We start from the raw sequence: 19,009 nt of genomic DNA, 5'->3' as shown, positions 1-19,009 counted from the left end.
TGGACCGCCAGGGAATTCCCCTAAATGAAATATCTTACAGATCTTAAAGCCTGTGCTTACAGAATCAGTTTAGTACAGTACCTATTGAGGCAGTCATCCACACAGCCCTTTTTGGTGTCATCATCCGGTTTCTTACAGTTACAAGTGGTAGCCTCATAACCAGAAAGGGGTTTGACATCAACGTAGACATCTTGAGAGAAGACAGCAAAGAATAGTTTGTGAATATATAGGATAATTTTTTAAGTGCCAGGCTAAGAACACTGATTGTATGGAGGCAGAAAAAATAGCTCCCACGTTACTCACTTGAACGGATTTTTTTATATAGTGGGACATCTGGTTTCTTGTATAGCTAGAAGAAAAAACAGAAAAATCTTGATATAGCGTTCAACTTCAAATGCCAGAAAACAGTATCAATCACTAAAAATAGAGGAAATTATCCACGTACTCTGCTCGTATGGAAACATTTACAAGACTTTCTGGGTTGGATAATTTGAGGTAAACTTGGTGTGATCACTTTTTTACCCTGAAATAAAAGGTGACTTACTAGATCAGGGTTTAAGAGAGAACTAGATTCAACAGAAGCAATACTAAGTAGTTTAAAGAAAATGCATTTTTTGTTAGATGTTTCTTCAGCAAGTTATTAGACAGACGTAAATGAAAATCACACTGCAGATCAAAGTTTTTCATTTGGATAAATTAAGATTGTATCTGCCGCTATGAAAAGAATGGAAAACTTGCACAGGGCTTGTTTAGATGGGCTGCGTAGGTATATGAAATGAAAAAGATGAGAACCCTGGCTTTTTCAGGGTGAGTGTTGTAGGGAAACACATTTCACGTTTTAATTAAATCAATTAATTTAGTGAACAAAGGGGAGATGGCAGGCAGGATAATGGTACTCTCATACTGCAATAAAGAATGCATTAGGAAGAAAATGTATTAGGTCAGTCGGTCAGTGTTTTGCCATAGAAGACAGTATCCCCACTAAAAAGGCAACTTGGTTTAAGCTAGAGTGTACTAATCTATAAGAATAATCCCACCATCATTTTTCAGTCGGTATAGATTCAAAACACTATCTCCTTCATTGTTATGAACTCTCTGAGACAAATATCTAACATACTGATCCTCTTAGAATTCAAGAGAGGCCACCAGAGAAGAGAATGTAGACGGGAATGTTCATTGCTTTTGGCTTTCCAAAGTCAAACTTTGGTGGAATTCTGGCAAAACTCAGGAGCCTATTTACCTCATTTGCATGACTATTTCCCAATGGTTGTTCTCAATACGGATTCTGGGGGCTTTAGCTTAATATAAAAATAACTGGGGGAAACATTTCAATTAGGTAAGCAAGAGAGAAAAACAGCACCTTCCCATTTTTAGTTCCCAATATATTTAAATATCTTTTAAAAGTACAAGAGTGTTAAATATTTTCCCTGTTTCCTTGGGTAGAAGACTCTCTTTTACATGTGAAAAATAAATTCCAAACTGATGGGAAGGAGCCAACAAAAATAAAGCCTGAAATTTCTTAGCGCTGCTGGCAGTACATCTAAATTCCCTTGAGACCTGCATCAAACAGGATTCTTACAGAACAGAATCTTTGCCACCAAAATAAAAGTCCAGAATAATAACAGAAGGTTTCCTAAGGAAGCAGGAACTTAATGCTATTTTGAAGTATGAGTAAAGGCAAAGAGGTCACATTAAATATGGATGCAAATTCATTTTTCTTAGTCTCTAACCTTCACAGGGACACTTCTCTATACTTCCTAAGATGAGAGCATAACAAGGAGGCAGAGAAAAAGACTTGCACCCCCATTTCCCCCGTTTACCACTTATGAATGAAACATGGTTAAGATACGCTCATACCTGATTATGTTTCCACTGCCAAAGGATGTCATAGGGAAGCTGAAAATCAATTCTCTTTTGCCTTAGATATTTTCCTGAAACAAAAAAATACTATCAATTTCAATATCTAATTTATACAATGGGTCAAACAGCCACAAGATTTAATATGCACTGACTAAAAAAATAAAGATTTAATTTTTAATTTTATGAATTTTCCATCACTAATTTTTAAGTTTAGCTACTCTTTTCCACTGTGCACCATTTGGTATAAGCTAAAGATGTTTTAATAGTAGCTTATATAAAACAACTAGCATAGCAAATTTACTACCAAAAATAGGTCATTATGAAGCAAACTAAATACTAAGAATTGTTCAATCGTTAAAATTATTAACCAGAGCATCTGTCATCTACTCTCCTTCATTATGTACATAATCTTAGGTTGACTATAAAAAGAAGTATAAGAGTTTTCTAAAATAGGCAACCCTGAATTTAAATAACTCAAGAGTATTTACATGCAAATTTATGATCTGTTAACATATTTTCCTACCTATTGAAATACTACTACTTTTTTTTTTTTTTTTTTTTGCGGTACGCGGGCCTCTCACTGTTGTGGCCTCTCTCATTGTGGAGCACAGGCTCCGGACGTGCAGGTTCAGCGGCTATGGCTCACGGGCCTAGCCGCTCCGCAGCATGTGGGATTCTCCCGGACTGGGGCACGAACCTGTGTTCCCTGTATCGGCAGGCGGACTCTCAACCACTGCGCCACCAGGGAAGCCCACTACTACTTTTTAAAGCCAATTTTAGAGCCTTTTTCTACCTTAAAGAGGTCCTTTCAATTTCTTTACTCTGTATCTTTCTGTTCGTGAAGGACTATAATGCTCAACTCATTTCTTGCAGGACTTAGACTTTTCCTTGTTATCTGGATTTTTGCCCTATCATGGTCTCCAGACCAGCAGTTCTCAAAGTGTGCTCTGCTTACCCCAAGGGATCCGAGAGGTCAAAACTATTTTAATAACACTCTATAAGATATTATATTTGTTGTGCTGACATTTGTACTAATGGAGTAAAAGAATGGTGGGTAAAACTGCAGTTTTAGTATGAATCAAGGCAAGTGGCACAAAACTGTACTAGAATGTAACTAGTAGAAATGAACTATGCCAGCATCATCTAAGAATGCTCTTGATAAAGTAGTAAAAATATTAAATCTTGACCCACAAACCAAAATCTTTATTCTGCATGACACAATGGAAGTATGCAAAAAGCACTTCTGCTGCACACTGAGGTATGATGGTTATCTTAAGGGAATGCACTTGTGCAAATATTTGAATAGTGAGCTGAACTAGTTGCTTTTTTCATGGAACACCGTTTTTACTTAAATGAACTGACAGACAATGGTTATTCTAACCTAGGAACTGAAAGTCAAGTGAACTTGTTACTTCAAGAAACCCAATTGAAAATATGTTTCCAATGACAAAATTTAAGTTTGAGTGAACACTGGAATTTTGGAAAACTTGTGTCCATTAACTACCATGCGATTCTCAGTTTTTTAATACTTAAGTTTTTCTCATGAAGTAAGTGGCAATTAACAAATGTGAATTGTTTTGGATACATATAGGAAATGGAAGAGCAATATAATGCAGTGAATTAATATTTTTCAATGACCAATGCAGGAAGTGATAAAATCATACATGGGTAAAAAATCCATTTAGATTGCAAGAGAGACCAATGGATTTTAATACTCCATTGATTTCATACTCCAACACTGCAGTGTTAACTATTACATTTATTAATTTATTTTGCTGCAGTATCAAAGAATATCTACAATTATCTGAAATTATTAAAATCTTCCTCTTTTACAACTTTTTACCTATGTGAGGTCAGATTTCTTCATGTATTTAAACCAGAATAACATCACAACAGATAGAAGGCAAAAATAGATGCAGCTGTCCTATATTTAAGCCAGACATTAAGAAGATTCACAAAAATGTAAAATAAAGTCACATTTCTCATTAAAAAAATTTGGGGGGAAAGTTATTACCACATCCAGACTAAAATGAAAGCATAATAAAGTTGCCCTCAAAAAAAAAAAAAGGGGGCTGTGTTATTTTTCATAAAAATGTGATTTGTTACATGCAATGAGTTTATTCATTTGACAAATCTGATGATACAGCAGCATGGATTACAGGTATATCTAAGGGGAAATAACTTATGGAGGTAGGGTAATATAACAAGTTTCTGTCTGGGGTTACATCTGGTAGAAGACTGGAGTCCACTTGTTGATAGGGAACCAAAGCTGAATGAATAAACTACAAAGTCTGTAATGAAAAAGTGTAAACAACTTAAAGGTTTATCAACAAGGAAGTAAACTTTGGTACATTTAAATAATGAATATGCAGCTATTAAAACGAAATGAGGTATATACTTACTCATATGAAAACATATTCTCCAAGTTGCAGAATAATATTATAGCAAGGGCTGGGAGCCTGTGCTCCGCAACGGCAGAGGCCGCAACAGTGAGAGGCCCGCGTACCGGAAAACAACCCCACAAAAACAACAACCCATTAAATAGCTATATATGGCGGGGGCTGTCTAGGAAAGGGCATGAGGGAACTTTCCGGGGTGATGATAATATTCTTGAGAAGGGTCTGGGTTACAGAGATGTATGAAAATTTAAAAAAACTGAGCAAAAGTACATTTAAGATTTGTGCATTTTATTTTTTTAAAATTATATAACCTAACTAGCTATTGATGTTACTCTGAGAAGATTGATTTATAATTTTTAAAATAAATTTATTTTATTTTAGGCTACATTGGGTCTTTGTTGCTGCATGCGGGCCCTTCTCTGGTTGCGGCGAGCGGGGGCTACTCTTCGTTGAGGTGCACAGGCTTCTCACTACGGTGGCTTCTCTTGTTGCGGAGCACGGGTTCTAGGTGTGCGGGCTTCAGTAGTTGTGGCTCACGGGCGCTAGAGTGCAGGTTCAATAGTTGTGGTGCACGGGCTTAGTAGCTCCGCGGTATAACTACTGAAGCCCGCACACCTAGAACCCGTGCTCCGCAACAAGAGAAGCCACCGTAGTGAGAAGCCTGTGCACCTCAACGAAGAGTAGCCCCCGCTCGCCGCAACCAGAGAAGGGCCCGCATGCAGCAACAAAGACCCAATGTAGCCTAAAATAAAATAAATTTATTTTAAAAATTATAAATCAATCTTCTCAGAGTAACATCAATAGCTAGTTAGGTTATATAATTTTAAAAAAATAAAATGCACAAATCTTAAATGTACTTTTGCTCAGTTTTTTTAAATTTTCATACATCTCTGTAACCCAGACCCTTCTCAAGAATATTATCATCACCCCGGAAAGTTCCCTCATGCCCTTTCCTAGACAGCCCCCGCCATATATAGCTATTTAATGGGTTGTTGTTTTTGTGGGGTTGTTTTCCGGTACGCGGGCCTCTCACTGTTGCGGCCTCTGCCGTTGCGGAGCACAGGCTCCGGACGCGGAGGCCCAGCGGCCATGGCTCACGGGCCCAGCTGCTGCGCGGCATGTGGGATCTTCCCGGACCGGGCCGCGGCTTCCCTGGTGGCGCGGCGGTTGAGAGTCCGCCTGCCGATGCAGGGCACGCGGCTTCGCGGCCCGGTCCGGGAAGATCCCACATGCCGCGCAGCAGCTGGGCCCGTGAGCCATGGCCGCTGGGCCTCCGCGTCCGGAGCCTGTGCTCCGCAACGGCAGAGGCCGCAACAGTGAGAGGCCCGCGTACCGGAAAACAACCCCACAAAAACAACAACCCATTAAATAGCTATATATGGCGGGGGCTGTCTAGGAAAGGGCATGAGGGAACTTTCCGGGGTGATGATAATATTCTTGAGAAGGGTCTGGGTTACAGAGATGTATGAAAATTTAAAAAAACTGAGCAAAAGTACATTTAAGATTTGTGCATTTTATTTTTTTAAAATTATATAACCTAACTAGCTATTGATGTTACTCTGAGAAGATTGATTTATAATTTTTAAAATAAATTTATTTTATTTTAGGCTACATTGGGTCTTTGTTGCTGCATGCGGGCCCTTCTCTGGTTGCGGCGAGCGGGGGCTACTCTTCGTTGAGGTGCACAGGCTTCTCACTACGGTGGCTTCTCTTGTTGCGGAGCACGGGTTCTAGGTGTGCGGGCTTCAGTAGTTGTGGCTCACGGGCGCTAGAGTGCAGGTTCAATAGTTGTGGTGCACGGGCTTAGTAGCTCCGCGGTATGTGGGATCTTCCCGGACCAGAGCTCGAACCCGTGTTCCCTGCATTGGCAGGCGGATTCTTTTCTTTTTTATTCATATACATTTTTTATTGTAGACTTCTTTTTATGCTTCTATGAGATCTTAGGAACAGAATTTCTCATCATTTAAAAAAACTTTTCTTACTAGAAGAATTATACATGTTTGCTACAGAAAACAAGCAAATAACAGAGGACAAAAAGACTTTTAAGTCATCATGTTGCACCTGTATTTTGTAATTTACTTTTTCCATTTAAATATCATAATGCACCTTTCATTCTAACAGATGCTCTCTTATATATAAATGGTTACAGGAAATAGATGTACCCATAATTTACTTTTTGGTACAATGTTTGCAGAGTTCACTATTACAAACAGCACTCTGATAAACATCTTTGTTGCTAAATGTCTATGGGCCAGTTTTCATTACCTTGTTAGGATAAATTCCAGAATTGCTGTGTTGTAGGGCACACAGATTTTAAAGATTTGTTGAGACACACTGCCTTTTTGCATAGTGTAGGGAATCTCGAATACAAGAAGATTCTTCTCAAACCATTGAAGAAGTTTTTCCTGGAAATGAATGAATTTTTCCTTTCTCGGCAATCTGCTTTACTGCTGTGCAGAATGTGTTCAGAGCAGTGTCTCCAACATCCTTGAATATCTCATTCTTTCCATAACAGATGCTTTTCTTCTGGATTGGATTAAGAGTTCCTCAGTTGCAGATACTAATGTCTCTCGATTTTTTTCCCTCATGCCTGATGGAAAGCAGGGGAAATTTTGGGAGAAGATCCAGTCACTGACTTTATTGAGGGATGAGTGTGATGCAGAAACAGAACGGCCAAAGATGGCTGCCAGTGAAGGGAACGCTCCACCTATGATCCCTGTAAATCTTCAAGAGATGGTCAGGGTGGTTTTCCATTGTGCAAACTCTTCACTTGTTAGTTGTTTCCTCATTTTGCCATGATGCTGGTCTTGGAGAGGGCAGGCGGATTCTTAACGACTGAGCCACCAGGGAAGCCCTATTTTATTTTATTTTTAAAATTATATAACCTAACTAGCTATTGATGTTACTCTGAGAAGACTGATTGATTGATTGATTGATACATGCATGCTGCATTGGGTCTTCGTTGCTGTGCCCAGGCTTTCTCTAGTTGTGGTGAGTGGGGGCTACTCTTCGTTGCAGTGCGTGGGCTTCTCATTGCGGTGGCTTCTCTTGTTGTGGAGCACGGGCTCTAGGCGCATGGGCTTCTGTAGTTGTGGTGCGTGGGCTCAGTAGTTGTGGCTCGCAGGCTCTAGAGCACAGGCTCAGTAGTTGTAGCGCACATGCTTATTTGCTCCGTGGCATGTGGGATCTTCCCGGACCAGGGCTCAAACCCGTGTCCACTGCACTGGCAGGTGGATTCTTAACCACTGTGCCACCAGAGAAGCCCTGTGCATTTTACTGATGGTAAATTCACCTCAAAAGAAAAACCCTATAAGCAAATACTGAGATCTTGGTTCTGATATGATGAAATATTTATGGGGGGAGTATATCAATGCCTGCAATTTACTTAGCAGCATGTCCAAAAATAGGATGGAATAAAAGATGGATAAATATATGATAAATCAGTCAAATATTAATGAAAAAATCTAGGTGATGGGATATTTTGTGTTTAGTTTTTCCAAACTTCTGTATGCTGAAAAATTTCATAATAAAGTGTGGAAAAACCAGCTATATGTATATAGGAAAAAGTTTGAAAGGGTATATGCTAAACTATTATATTTCTGGGAAGGGGAACTTTATCTTTTAATTCACATCTTTCTACATTAAAAGGAATATTTACGAGTATGTACTGTTTCTAACAACAATAAAATAAATATAATTTTTAAAAAAGTCAAAATTGCTTCTCAGAAGACAGGACAAACCCCTTAATGTAAAGGGTTAACTCCCTTCTTAATGTGTTTTCTGTAGAGAAAAGGGTGCAAAACAATGAAGGAGTGGACAGTTAAGTTCTGAATTTTTAAAAAGAATACTTTTCTTTCTCTTTCTAGGAAAGAAAGCATCCATTATCCACTTCAACTAACTTTAAAGACACAATTTTCCCCAATACCCAGCATCTTGAGTTCTCCTAGCAACGTCTCCACAGATGTTACGTTGCTTTTGCTGGCATTATTTGTATTTCTCCTCTCTAATCCATATATTAAGAGTTGGGGAAAAAAATGATGGGTCAGTCTTTCCTTTCCTCTAACATTTCTGAAACCAGATCTAGGTAATTCATTTTTAATAAGTGAGACTCACCTAAAGAGATTTCCTTGTCAAATCCTCCTGGAGATGATACCTCAGAGGAACCTATTCAGGAGTTCCTCATTTGGAAAAATTATTCTTTGAGCTAATCCTCATTTTTACTTTTTTTTAAAAAAATTAATTTATTTATTTATTTTTGGCTGTGTTGGGTCTTCGTTTCTGTGCGAGGGCTTTCTCTAGTTGTGGCAAGCGGGGGCCACTCTTCATCGCGGTGCGCGGGCTTCTCACTATCGCGGCCTCTCTTGTTGTGGAGCACAGGCTCCAGACACGCAGGCTCAGTAGTTGTGGCTCACGGGCCCAGTTGCTCCGCGGCATGTGGGATCTTCCCAGAACAGGACTCGAACCCGTGTCCCCTGCATTGGCAGGGAATATTCTCAACCACTGCGCCACCAGGGAAGCCCTCCTCATTTTTCAAATGGGAAAAAAAATCACTTTCTATTCATCTGAAAATTAGATGAAATCATATCTTTTGTAGGTTTTTCTTATTGTGTGTTGGAGCCTTAAGATCGCAAATCCTGCCACTGGTCACTAGGAAAGGAGCAGAGAAATCCTTTACTTTTCTCTTTGAAATAAAACTGATTCTGTGGGCAAGAAAGTCATTTCAAGAGGCTACAGAAGGCTTCCCTGGTGGCGCAGTGGTTGGGAGTCCGCCTGCCGATGCAGGGGGGCGCGGGGTTCATGCCCCGGTCCTGGAGGATCCCACGTGCCGCGGAGCGGCTGGGCCCGTGGGCCGTGGCTGCTGAGCCTGCGCGTCCGGAGCCTGTGCTCCGCGATGGGAGGGGCCACAGCAGTGAGAGGCCCGCGTGTTCCGTAAAAAAAAAAAAAAAAAAAAAGAGGCTACAGAAACTTGTGTTGACCTTGAAATCTAGAAGAGGAAGGTCTATGATGATTTTCTTTTACAGAATCAATCCTAATATGAAAAGCATATGAACAATAGGAGGAGGAACATCTCCACAAAAGCACTCCATTGTTAATCAGGTAGCTAGGCAAATGAGGAAACCAAAGGAGAGAGAGGAACTTAATAAAAAGGAGAAAGGTAATAATGGCTTTACCTTTTTCCAAGATATCTTAAAATCTGACAAAAACTTGGCCTTTTTTGTTTTCTAAACAAGAATAAGTTGACTGACCTTCAGAAAAAGTTCAGCTTGTTTACATATAATCTGAGTACTGGGTTACAATATCACTCTTCAAATAGGTAAGAATTTTATTATGACTCCCATCCCTCCTTTGGAAGACTGTCAGCTCCACAGAGGCACGGATCTCTACCTATTTTGTTTATTGATGTATCCAAAGCATCTAGAAAATTGCCTGATCAAAGAGCAGGTATTAAATATTTTCTGAATGAATGAAAATATATATTCCAAGGCATACTTTTTAAAAAAATTTATTTATTTGGCTGCTTGGGGTCTTAGTTGCAGCAGCATGCGGGATCTCCGTTGTGGCACGTGGAATCTTTTGTTGCGGCACGTAGGCTCTTCATAGCCGTGTGCGGGCTTCTCTCTAGTTGTGGCGTGGGGGCTCCAGAGCGTGTGGGCTCTGTAGTTGCAGCATGCAGGCTCCCTAGTTGTGGCGCCTGGGCTCTCTAGTTGTGGCTCGCGGGCTCAGTTGCCCCACTGCATGTGGGTTCCACGACCAGGGATGGAACCTGCATTGGATTCTTAACCACTGGACCACCAGGGATGTCCCTATGGTATAAGTTTCAAGGTACTGCACTAGTTGTTCTCTTTTAACCCTACTAAGCAGTATCACCACCACCTTTCCCCAGTTTCTTGAATTCTGCTCTTCCTAAGCACAATTTCTCTCTCTTTTTTGGCTTGTTATACTAATTAATTTTCCTCCAGTTTTACTGAGATATAATTGAGATACATCACTATATAGGTTTCAGGTGTACAGTATAATGGTTTGAGTTACATATACTGTGAAATGATTACAGCTATACATTTATTTAGCATCATCATCTCATAGATACAATCAAGAGAAAGCAAAAAAAAGAAAAAAAATTTTTTCTTGTGATGAGAACTCTTAGAATTTACTTACTCTCTTAACAATTTCATATATATCATACAGCAGTGTTAACTATAGCTATGCTGTAGATTATATCCCTAGTATTTATTTATCTTGTAACTGGGAATTTGTACCTTTTGACCACTTACTCCCCCTCCCCTTCCCCTGATCCCTCTGGTAACCACACATAATCTGATCCCCTTTTCTATTACACACACACACACACACACACACACACACACACACACACGTGTGCAGAGATGTTTTTAGATTCCATATATAAGTGAGATCATACAATATTTGTCTTTCTCTTTCTGACTTATTTCTCTTAGCATTAATGCCCTCAAGTTCCATCCATGTTGTTGCACATTGTAGGATTTCCTCATTTGTTATTTTTTATGGCTGAATAATATTCCATCATATGTACGTGTGTGTGTGTATATTGTAGTATGATATACATACAACAACTACTTTATCCATTCATCCCTTGATGGACACTTAGGTTGTTTTCACGTCTTGGCTGTTATAAATAATGCTGCTATGAACATGGGTGTGCAGGTATCTTTTCGAGTTAGTGTTTTCATTTCCTTTGGATATATTCCCAAAGGCAAAATTGCTGGATTATATGGTAGTTCTATTTTTTAAATATTTATTTAATCAATTAATTAATTTATTTGGCTGCACTGGCATTTATTTAGTTGCGGCACTTGGGATCTCCACTGCCAGCGTGGGATCTTTGTTGAGGCATGTGGGATCTTTTAGGTGTGGCATGCAGGATCTTTAGTTGCAGCATGTGGACTCTTAGTTGCGGCATGTGGGATGTAGTTCCCTGACCAGGACCGAACCCAGGCCACCTGCATTGGAAGCGTGGAGTCTTAACCACTGAACCACCAGGAAGTCCCTGGTAGTTCAATTTTTATTTATTTATTTTTTTTGCTGCATCGTGCAGCATGCAGGATCTTAGTTCCCTGACCAGGGATTGAACCTGTGCCCCCTGCAGTGGAAGTGTGGATTATTTATTATTTATTTATTTATTTTTGGGGGCTGTGTTGGGTCTTAGGTGCAGCATGTGGGATCTTTCATTGCGGCGCGTGGGCTTCTCTCTAGTTGTGGCATGTTGGTTTTCTCTCTCTAGTTGTGGTGCGCAGGCTCCAGGGTGCATAGGCTCTGTAGTTTGCGGCATGCGGGCTCTCTCATTGAGGTGCGCAGGCTCAGTAGTCATGGAGTGTGGGCTTAGTTGCCCTTTGGCATGTGGGATCTCAGTTTCCTGACCAGGGACTGAACCTGCGTCCCCTGCATTGGAAGGTGGATTCTTTATCACTGGACCACCAAGGAAGTCCTGGAAGTGTGGATTCTTAACCACTGGACTGCTGGGGAGGTCTCTATTTCTAATTTTTTGAGGACCCTCCATACTGTTTTCCAAAATGCCTGTACCAACACAATTCTTAAACACAACCAGCTCCCTCACACTTTTATATTCTCATGTATCATTCTTCTCACTTAAAATTAAATCCTCTCCACCAAACTCTGTCCTTTGCCTCATTCTTAACCTTACCTAAAAATCTGTAATTTTAACATAGCTATTGTAAACAACCACATTCAACCCAGATTGCTAGAGTTGCTATCTCCAATATGGTAGTTAATGTAATTAAAATTATCCTTTGTTGTTTATATAGTTGGTGGTTTTCTCTATCCATGTAATAAAGATATTCTCCAATTTATCAAGTATGTAAAAAGGAATTAATATTCAGTATATATAAAGAACTAAGCTCAAGAACAAAAACCAAATGACTCAATTCAAAAATGGACAAGAACTTGGGAATTCCCAGGCAGTCCAGTTGATAGGACTCAGCGCTTTCACTGCTGTGGGCCCGGATTCAATCCTGATTGGTGAACTAAGATCTTGCAAGCTGTGTGGTGCAGCCAAAAAAAAAAAAAAAAAAAAAGCAATCTACAGATTTAATTCAATCCCTATCAAATTACCAATGGCCTTTTTCACAGAACTAGATCAAAAAAATCTTAAAATTTGTAGGGAGACACAAAAGACCTTGAATAGCCAAAGCAATCTTTTTTTTTTTTTTTTTTAATTTATTTCTTTTTGGCTGCATTGGGTCTTCATTGCTGCACTTGGGCTTTCTCTAGTTGCGGCGAGCAGGTGCTACTCTTCATTGCGATGTGTGGGCTTCTCATTGCCATGGCTTCTCCTGTTGCAGAGCATGGGCTCTAGGCACATGGGCTTCAGTAGCTGTGGCGCACGGGCTCCAGTAGTTGTGGCTCACAGGCTCTAGAGCGCAGGCTCAATAGTTGTGGCGCACGGGCTTAGTTGCTCCGTGACATGTGGGATCTTCCCAAACCAGGGCTCGAACCCATGTCCTCTGCATTGGCAGGCAAATTCTTAACCACTGAGCCACCAAGGAAGCCCAGCCAAAGCAATCTTGAAAAAGAAAAATGGAGCTGGAGGAACCAGGCTCCCTGACGTCAGACTATACTATAAAGCTACAGTCATCAAAACAGTACAGTACTGGCACCAAAACAGTACAGTACTGGCACAAAAACAGAAATATAGATCACTGGAATAGGATAGAAAGCCCAGAAATAACCCCACACATCTATGGTCAATTAATCTATGACAAAGGAGGCAAATACAATGAAGAAAAGACAGTCTTTTCAATAAATGGTGCTAGGAAAACCAGACAGCTACATGTAAAAAAATGAAACTAGAACATTCTTTAACACCATACACAAAAGTTAACTCAAAATGGATTAAAGACCTAAATGTAAGACCAGATACTATAAAACTCTTAGAGGAAAACATAGGCAGAATCCTCTTTGACAGAAATCACAGCAATATGTTTTTCTCTTTTTTAAATTAATTTTTATTGGAGTATGGTTGCTTGCAATATGTTTTTCGATCCATCTTCCAGAGTAATGGAAATAAAAGCAAAAACAAACAAATGGGACCTAATTAAACTTAAAAGCTTTTGCACAGCAAAGGAAACCACAAACAAAACAAAAAGACAACCCACAGAATGGGAGAAAATATTCACAAATGATGCGACCAACAAGGGATTAGTGTCCAAAATTTACAAAGAGCACATGTGGCTCAATATCCAAAAAACAAACAACCCAATCAAAAAATGGGCAGAAGACCTAAACAGACATTTCTCCAAAGAAGACATACAGATGGCCAAGAGGCACATGAAAAGATGCTCAACACTGCTAATTATGAGAGAAATGCAAATCAAGACTACAATGAGATATCACCTCACATGGTCAGAATGGCCATCATCAAAAAATCTACAAACAATAAATGCTGGAGAGGGCGTGGAGAAAAGGGAACCCTCCCACACTGTTGGTGGGAATGTAAATTGGTACAGCCACTATGAACAGTGTGGAGGTTCCTTAAGAAAACTAAAAATAGAGCTATCATATGATCCAGCAATCCCACTCCTGGGCATATATGTGGTGAAAAACATGGTTTGAAAGGATACATGCACCCCAATGTTCACTGCAGCACTGTTTACAATAGCTGACACATGAGAGCAACCTAAATGTCCATCGACAGATGAATGGATAAAGAAGATGTGGTACATATATATAATGGAATATTAGTCATTAAAAAGAATGAAATAATGTCACTTGCAGCAACATGGACGGACCTGGAGATTATCCTACTAACTGAAGCGAGTCAGACAGAGAAAGAAAAATATCATATGATATCGCTTACATGCAGAATCTAAAAAAAAAAAACCGATACAAATGAACTTATTTACAAAACAGAAACAGACTCAAAAACTCAGAGAATAAACTTATGGTTACCAGGGGAGAAGCATGGAGGGGAGGGATAGATTGGGAGTTTGGGATTGACATGTACACACTGCTATATTTAAAATAGATAACCAAAAAGGACCTACGGTTAAAAAAAAAAAAAAAGACAAGGACTTGAGTAGACATTTCAGTGAAGAAGATATACAAATGGCCAGTAAGTATATAAAGAGATGTTCAACATCACTAATCATTAGGAAAATGAAAATCAAAACCACAACAAGATCCTGCTTCACACCTGTTAGGATGGCTATTACGGAAAAAAAACAGAAAATGACAAGTATTACCAAGGATGTGGAGAAACTGAACTCTTAAGATTTGCTGGTGGGGGGCTTCCCTGGTGGCGCAGTGGTTGAGAGTCCGCCTGCCAATGCAGGAGACATGGGTTCGTGCCCCGGTCCGGGAAGATCCCACATGCCGTGGAGCGGCTGGGCCCGTGAGCCATGGCCTCGGAGCCTGTGCTCCGCAACGGGAGAGGCCACAACAGTGAGAGGCCCGCGTACCGCAAAAAAAAAAAAAAAAAAAGATTTGCTGGTGGGGATGCAAAATGGTATAGTCTGTAGATGTACCATATGATAAAGCAATTACACTTCTGGGTACACACATAAAAGAAGTGAAAGCGGGGGTTCTCAACAGAGAATTCTGTAAGCCAATGTTTATAGCAGTATTATTCACAATTGCAAAAAAGTGAAAACATTAGAAAATGTCCATTGACAGATGAATGGATAAACAAAATGTGTGCGTATGTATACATACACACAAAGGAATACTATCCACCATTAAAAAGAAATGAAATTCTCATATATGCTGCAAAATGGAAGAACCTTATGTTAACATAAAAACATTATGTTAAGTGAAATCAGGAAGACACAAAAGGACAAATATTGTAAGATTTTGCCTATATGAGGTACCTATAATATTCAAATCATAGAGCTAGAAAGAACAGTGGTTTTCAGAGGCTGGGGGAAGGGGAGAATAGGAAATTGTTATTTAATGGGTACAGAGTTTCAGTTTGGGATGATGAAAAAGTTCTAGAAATGCACAGGGGTGATGGTTGCACAACAGCGTGAATGTACTTAGTGCCACTGAACTTTATACTTAAAAATGGTCAAAATGCAAAATTTAAGTTATGTATATTTTACCTCAAGTTAAAATTAATAATGTAATATACCAAAACCAGTGTGCTTTAAAATGGGTGAATTGTGCCTCAATAAGCTGTTAAAAAAAGTACAACTGTGTTAAAATTTTTTGCTTCATCCATTAAACAATTACTTAGAGGACTCAAAAGGAGAAGGAAAGCCTATTGTAAATGCCCATTTTTGCTTACTGTATTCTTTCTGCATTCCTGATGTTCCAAGGTTCCTTCTTTTATTTCTTTCTGTTTAGAGAACTTCCTTTACCCATAGGATAGATTTGCTGGCAATAAACCTAAGAATCCTTTGCTTCTCTCAATTCCTGAAAGAAGGATATTTTCATTGGGTATAGGATTCTGGTTTGACAGTTCTTCATTCAGTACTTGAAAAATGTGCCACTTACATGAATTCTCAGACGTGAAATCCACTGTCATTTGATTTGTTTTACCCCTATGGATATGGAGTCATTTCTCTCTCATTGTTTTAAAATTGTTTCGTCTTTAGTATGCTGAAGTTTGATCATGTGTCTCAGCATGGATTTCTTTGACTATACCCTGTTCCGGGTTTGCTCATCTTCTTGAATCAGAAGGTTTATGTCTTCTGCCAAATTTGGGAAGTTTTCAAGCCATTATTTACTCAAGTACTTTTTTTATCTCTACCTTCTTTCTTTTCTCCTTCCAGGACACCAAGAACATAAATATTAGCATTACCTCTTTTGTCATGGTCCCATAGCCTCTGGTTTTTTTTTTTTTAATGTCTATTTTCTCTTTTGTTCAGATTGGGTAATACTTGTAACACTCCATCACCTAGTTCACTGATTCTTTCCTGTATATCTTTCATTCTGCTGTTGAGTCTATCCCTGAGCTTTTCATTTCAGCTACTGCATCTTTCAATTCTAAAAATTATATTGTTTTTCCCTACTTTTCATTTCTTTTCCAAGGCTTTCTATCTTTTTATGTTTTAAGCATGTTTATAACTGCTTGTTGAAGTGTTTTTTAAAAATCATAACTGCTGTAAAATCTTTGTCAGATAATTCTAATATCTTGGTGTTGGCATACATTGATGCCTTTTAAAATTCAGTTTGAGATCTCCCAGGTTCTTGGTATGACATATGATTTTCAATTCAAACCTAGACATTTTTGTATTATGTTATGAGATTTTGGGATTTTATATATACCTCCTGCCCCTAAACATGCATAGCCTACCCCATTATCAACATCCTCCACCAGAGCTGTACATTTGTTAACAACTGAAGAACATATACTGACATATCATTATCATTCAAAGTCCATAGTTTACATTAGTATCTTAATATTGCATATTCTATGGCTTTGGACAAATGTATAATGATATGTATTCACCATTAAGGTATCATAATGAATAGTTTCATTGCCCTATAAACCCTCTGTGCTCTGTAGATTCATCCTTCCTTCCCCTCAAACCACCGGCAATCACTGATCTTATTAATGCCTCCACAGTTTTGCCTTCCAGAATGTCATTTAGTGGGAATCATACAGTATGTAGCTTTTTCAGATTGGCTTCTTTCATTCAGTACTATGAATTTAAAATTCTTCAATGTTTTTTCATGGCTTGATAGCTATTTCTTTTCAGTGCTGAATAATATTCCACTGTCTGGATGTACTACAGTTTATCCATTCACTTACTGAAAGACGTCTTGGTTGCTTTCAAGTTTTGGCAATTATGAATAAAGCTACTTTAAACATCTGTGTGCAGGTTACTGCAAACTTAAGTTTTCAACTTCTTGGGCTTCCCTGGTGGCACAGTGGTTGAGAGTCCGCCTGCCGATGCAGGGGACACGGGTTCATGCCCCGGTCCGGGAAGATCCCACATGCCGCGGAGTGGCTAGGCCCGTGAGCCATGGCTGCTGAGCCTGCGCATCCAGAGCCTGTGCCCCGCAATGGGAGAGGCCACAACAGTGAGAGGCCCGTGTACCGCAAAAAAAAAAAAAAAAAAAGTTTTCAACTTCTTTGGGTAAATACCAAGGAATTCAATTGTTGGATTGTATGGTAGGAGTATGTTTAGTTTTTTAATACTTTTTTTTTTTTTTGTGGCACATGGGCCTCTCACTGTTGTGGGCTCTCCCGTCACGGGGCACAGGCTCCGGACGCACAGGTTCAGCAGCCATGGCTCACGGGCGCAGCTGCCCTGTGGCATGTGGGATCTTCCTGGACCGGGGTACGAACCCGTGTCCCCTGCATCAGCAGGCGGACTCTCAACCACTGTGCCACCAGGGAAGCCCTACGATTGATTTTTATATACTGATATTTTTTTCCCCAGTAGCCTTGCTACTAGTTGTAGTAACTTTTTAGTGCATCTCTTTGGATTTTCTACATACACGATCATGTTATTTGCAAACAGAAACAGTTTTACTTTTTCCTTCCTCATCTTTATGACTTTTATTCATCTTCTTGCCTTATTGCACTGGTAGAACATCCAGAATAATGCTGAAAAGAAGTAAATAGAGTGAACATTTTTACCTTCTTTCCAATTTTAGAAGGAAGCATTCAATATCCTATCATTAAGTATGATCTGCTTTTTATTCAATATAACACTGAGGAAATTCCTTTCTAGTTCTAAGAGTTTATAATCAACTTTGTTCTGTAGTTGTTTTTATCAACTAAAGTCTTTGTCAGGTTTTCTATCAGGGTTACACTAAGCTTATGAAATGAGTTGGGAATTGTTTCTCCACTACTTTCACAAAGTGTTTGTGTTAAGACTGGTGTTATTTGTTTCTCAAATATATATAAGAATTCACAAGGGAAAACCGTTTAGTTCCAGAATTTATTTTTTTGGCTGCATTGGGTGTTTGTTGCTGTGCTCGGGCTTTCTCTAGTATGGAGAGTGGGGGCTACTCTTCCTTGCAGTGCGCGGGCTTCTCATTGCAGTGGCTTTTCCTGTTGCACAGCACGGGCTTTAGGCACACAGGCTTCAGTAGTTGTGGCACGCAGGCTCAGGAGTTGTGGCTTGCGGGCTCTAGAGCGCAGGCTCAGTAGTTGTGGTGTGCAGGCTTAGCTGCTCCACGGCATGTGAGATCTTCCTGGACCAGGGCTCGAACCCATGTACCCTGCATTGGCAGGCAGATTCTTAACCACTGCACTACCAGGGAAGCCCCAGTTCTGGAATTTTTCATGTGAAAGATTTAGTAAGGAACTCAATTTCTTTAAACAATTATAGGATATTCAGATGTTTAATTTCATTTATAAGTTGTATTTTGTAAGGAATTTGCCCATTTCATATACTGTTAAATGTACTGGAATAAAGTTATTTATATTATTAGCCTCTTGATGACTGTAGGACCATTAGTATGGATACTGGTAAACTGTGTTACCTCTTCCTTTGTCTTGATCAGTGCAGTGAGAGGTTATTAATTTTTTTGCTGTTTTCAAACCTTTGTTCCCTTATTGTCTGTTTAATATTTTACTGATTTCTGTTCATTATTATCTACCATTTTTCTAGAAATAGTGGGATGGCTTTACTCTTCTCACTGACATTGAGTACTCTCAGTCCTCCATATCTGTGGATTCTAAGCATCTGTGGATTCTAAGCATCTGTGGATTCAACCAAACTTGGATCAAAAATAAATTGTAAAAAATTCCAGAAAATTCCAAAAGGCAAAACTTGAATTTGCCCAGTGCTGGTAACTATATA

General features: G+C 39.4%; 1 protein-coding gene across 1 annotated transcript in view; it reads right to left on the bottom strand.

Moving 5' to 3' along the window:
* Positions 1 to 19,009, bottom strand: part of ASH1L (ASH1 like histone lysine methyltransferase) — a 237,333-nt gene that overhangs the window by 47,232 nt on the left and 171,092 nt on the right. Inside the window, exons 9-11 of the mRNA XM_024116023.3 lie at positions 1,858 to 1,931; positions 304 to 349; positions 82 to 190 (exon numbers count right to left, since the gene is read on the bottom strand). Of these exons, the coding sequence (XP_023971791.1) occupies positions 82 to 190; positions 304 to 349; positions 1,858 to 1,931 (229 nt within the window). The remainder of the gene's footprint in view (positions 1 to 81; positions 191 to 303; positions 350 to 1,857; positions 1,932 to 19,009) is intronic.

This window comes from Physeter macrocephalus, chromosome 4 (assembly GCF_002837175.3).
Source record: "Physeter macrocephalus isolate SW-GA chromosome 4, ASM283717v5, whole genome shotgun sequence".
NCBI classification, from domain to species: Eukaryota; Metazoa; Chordata; class Mammalia; order Artiodactyla; family Physeteridae; genus Physeter; species Physeter macrocephalus.
This window is presented reverse-complemented; position numbering and strand designations above follow the sequence as displayed.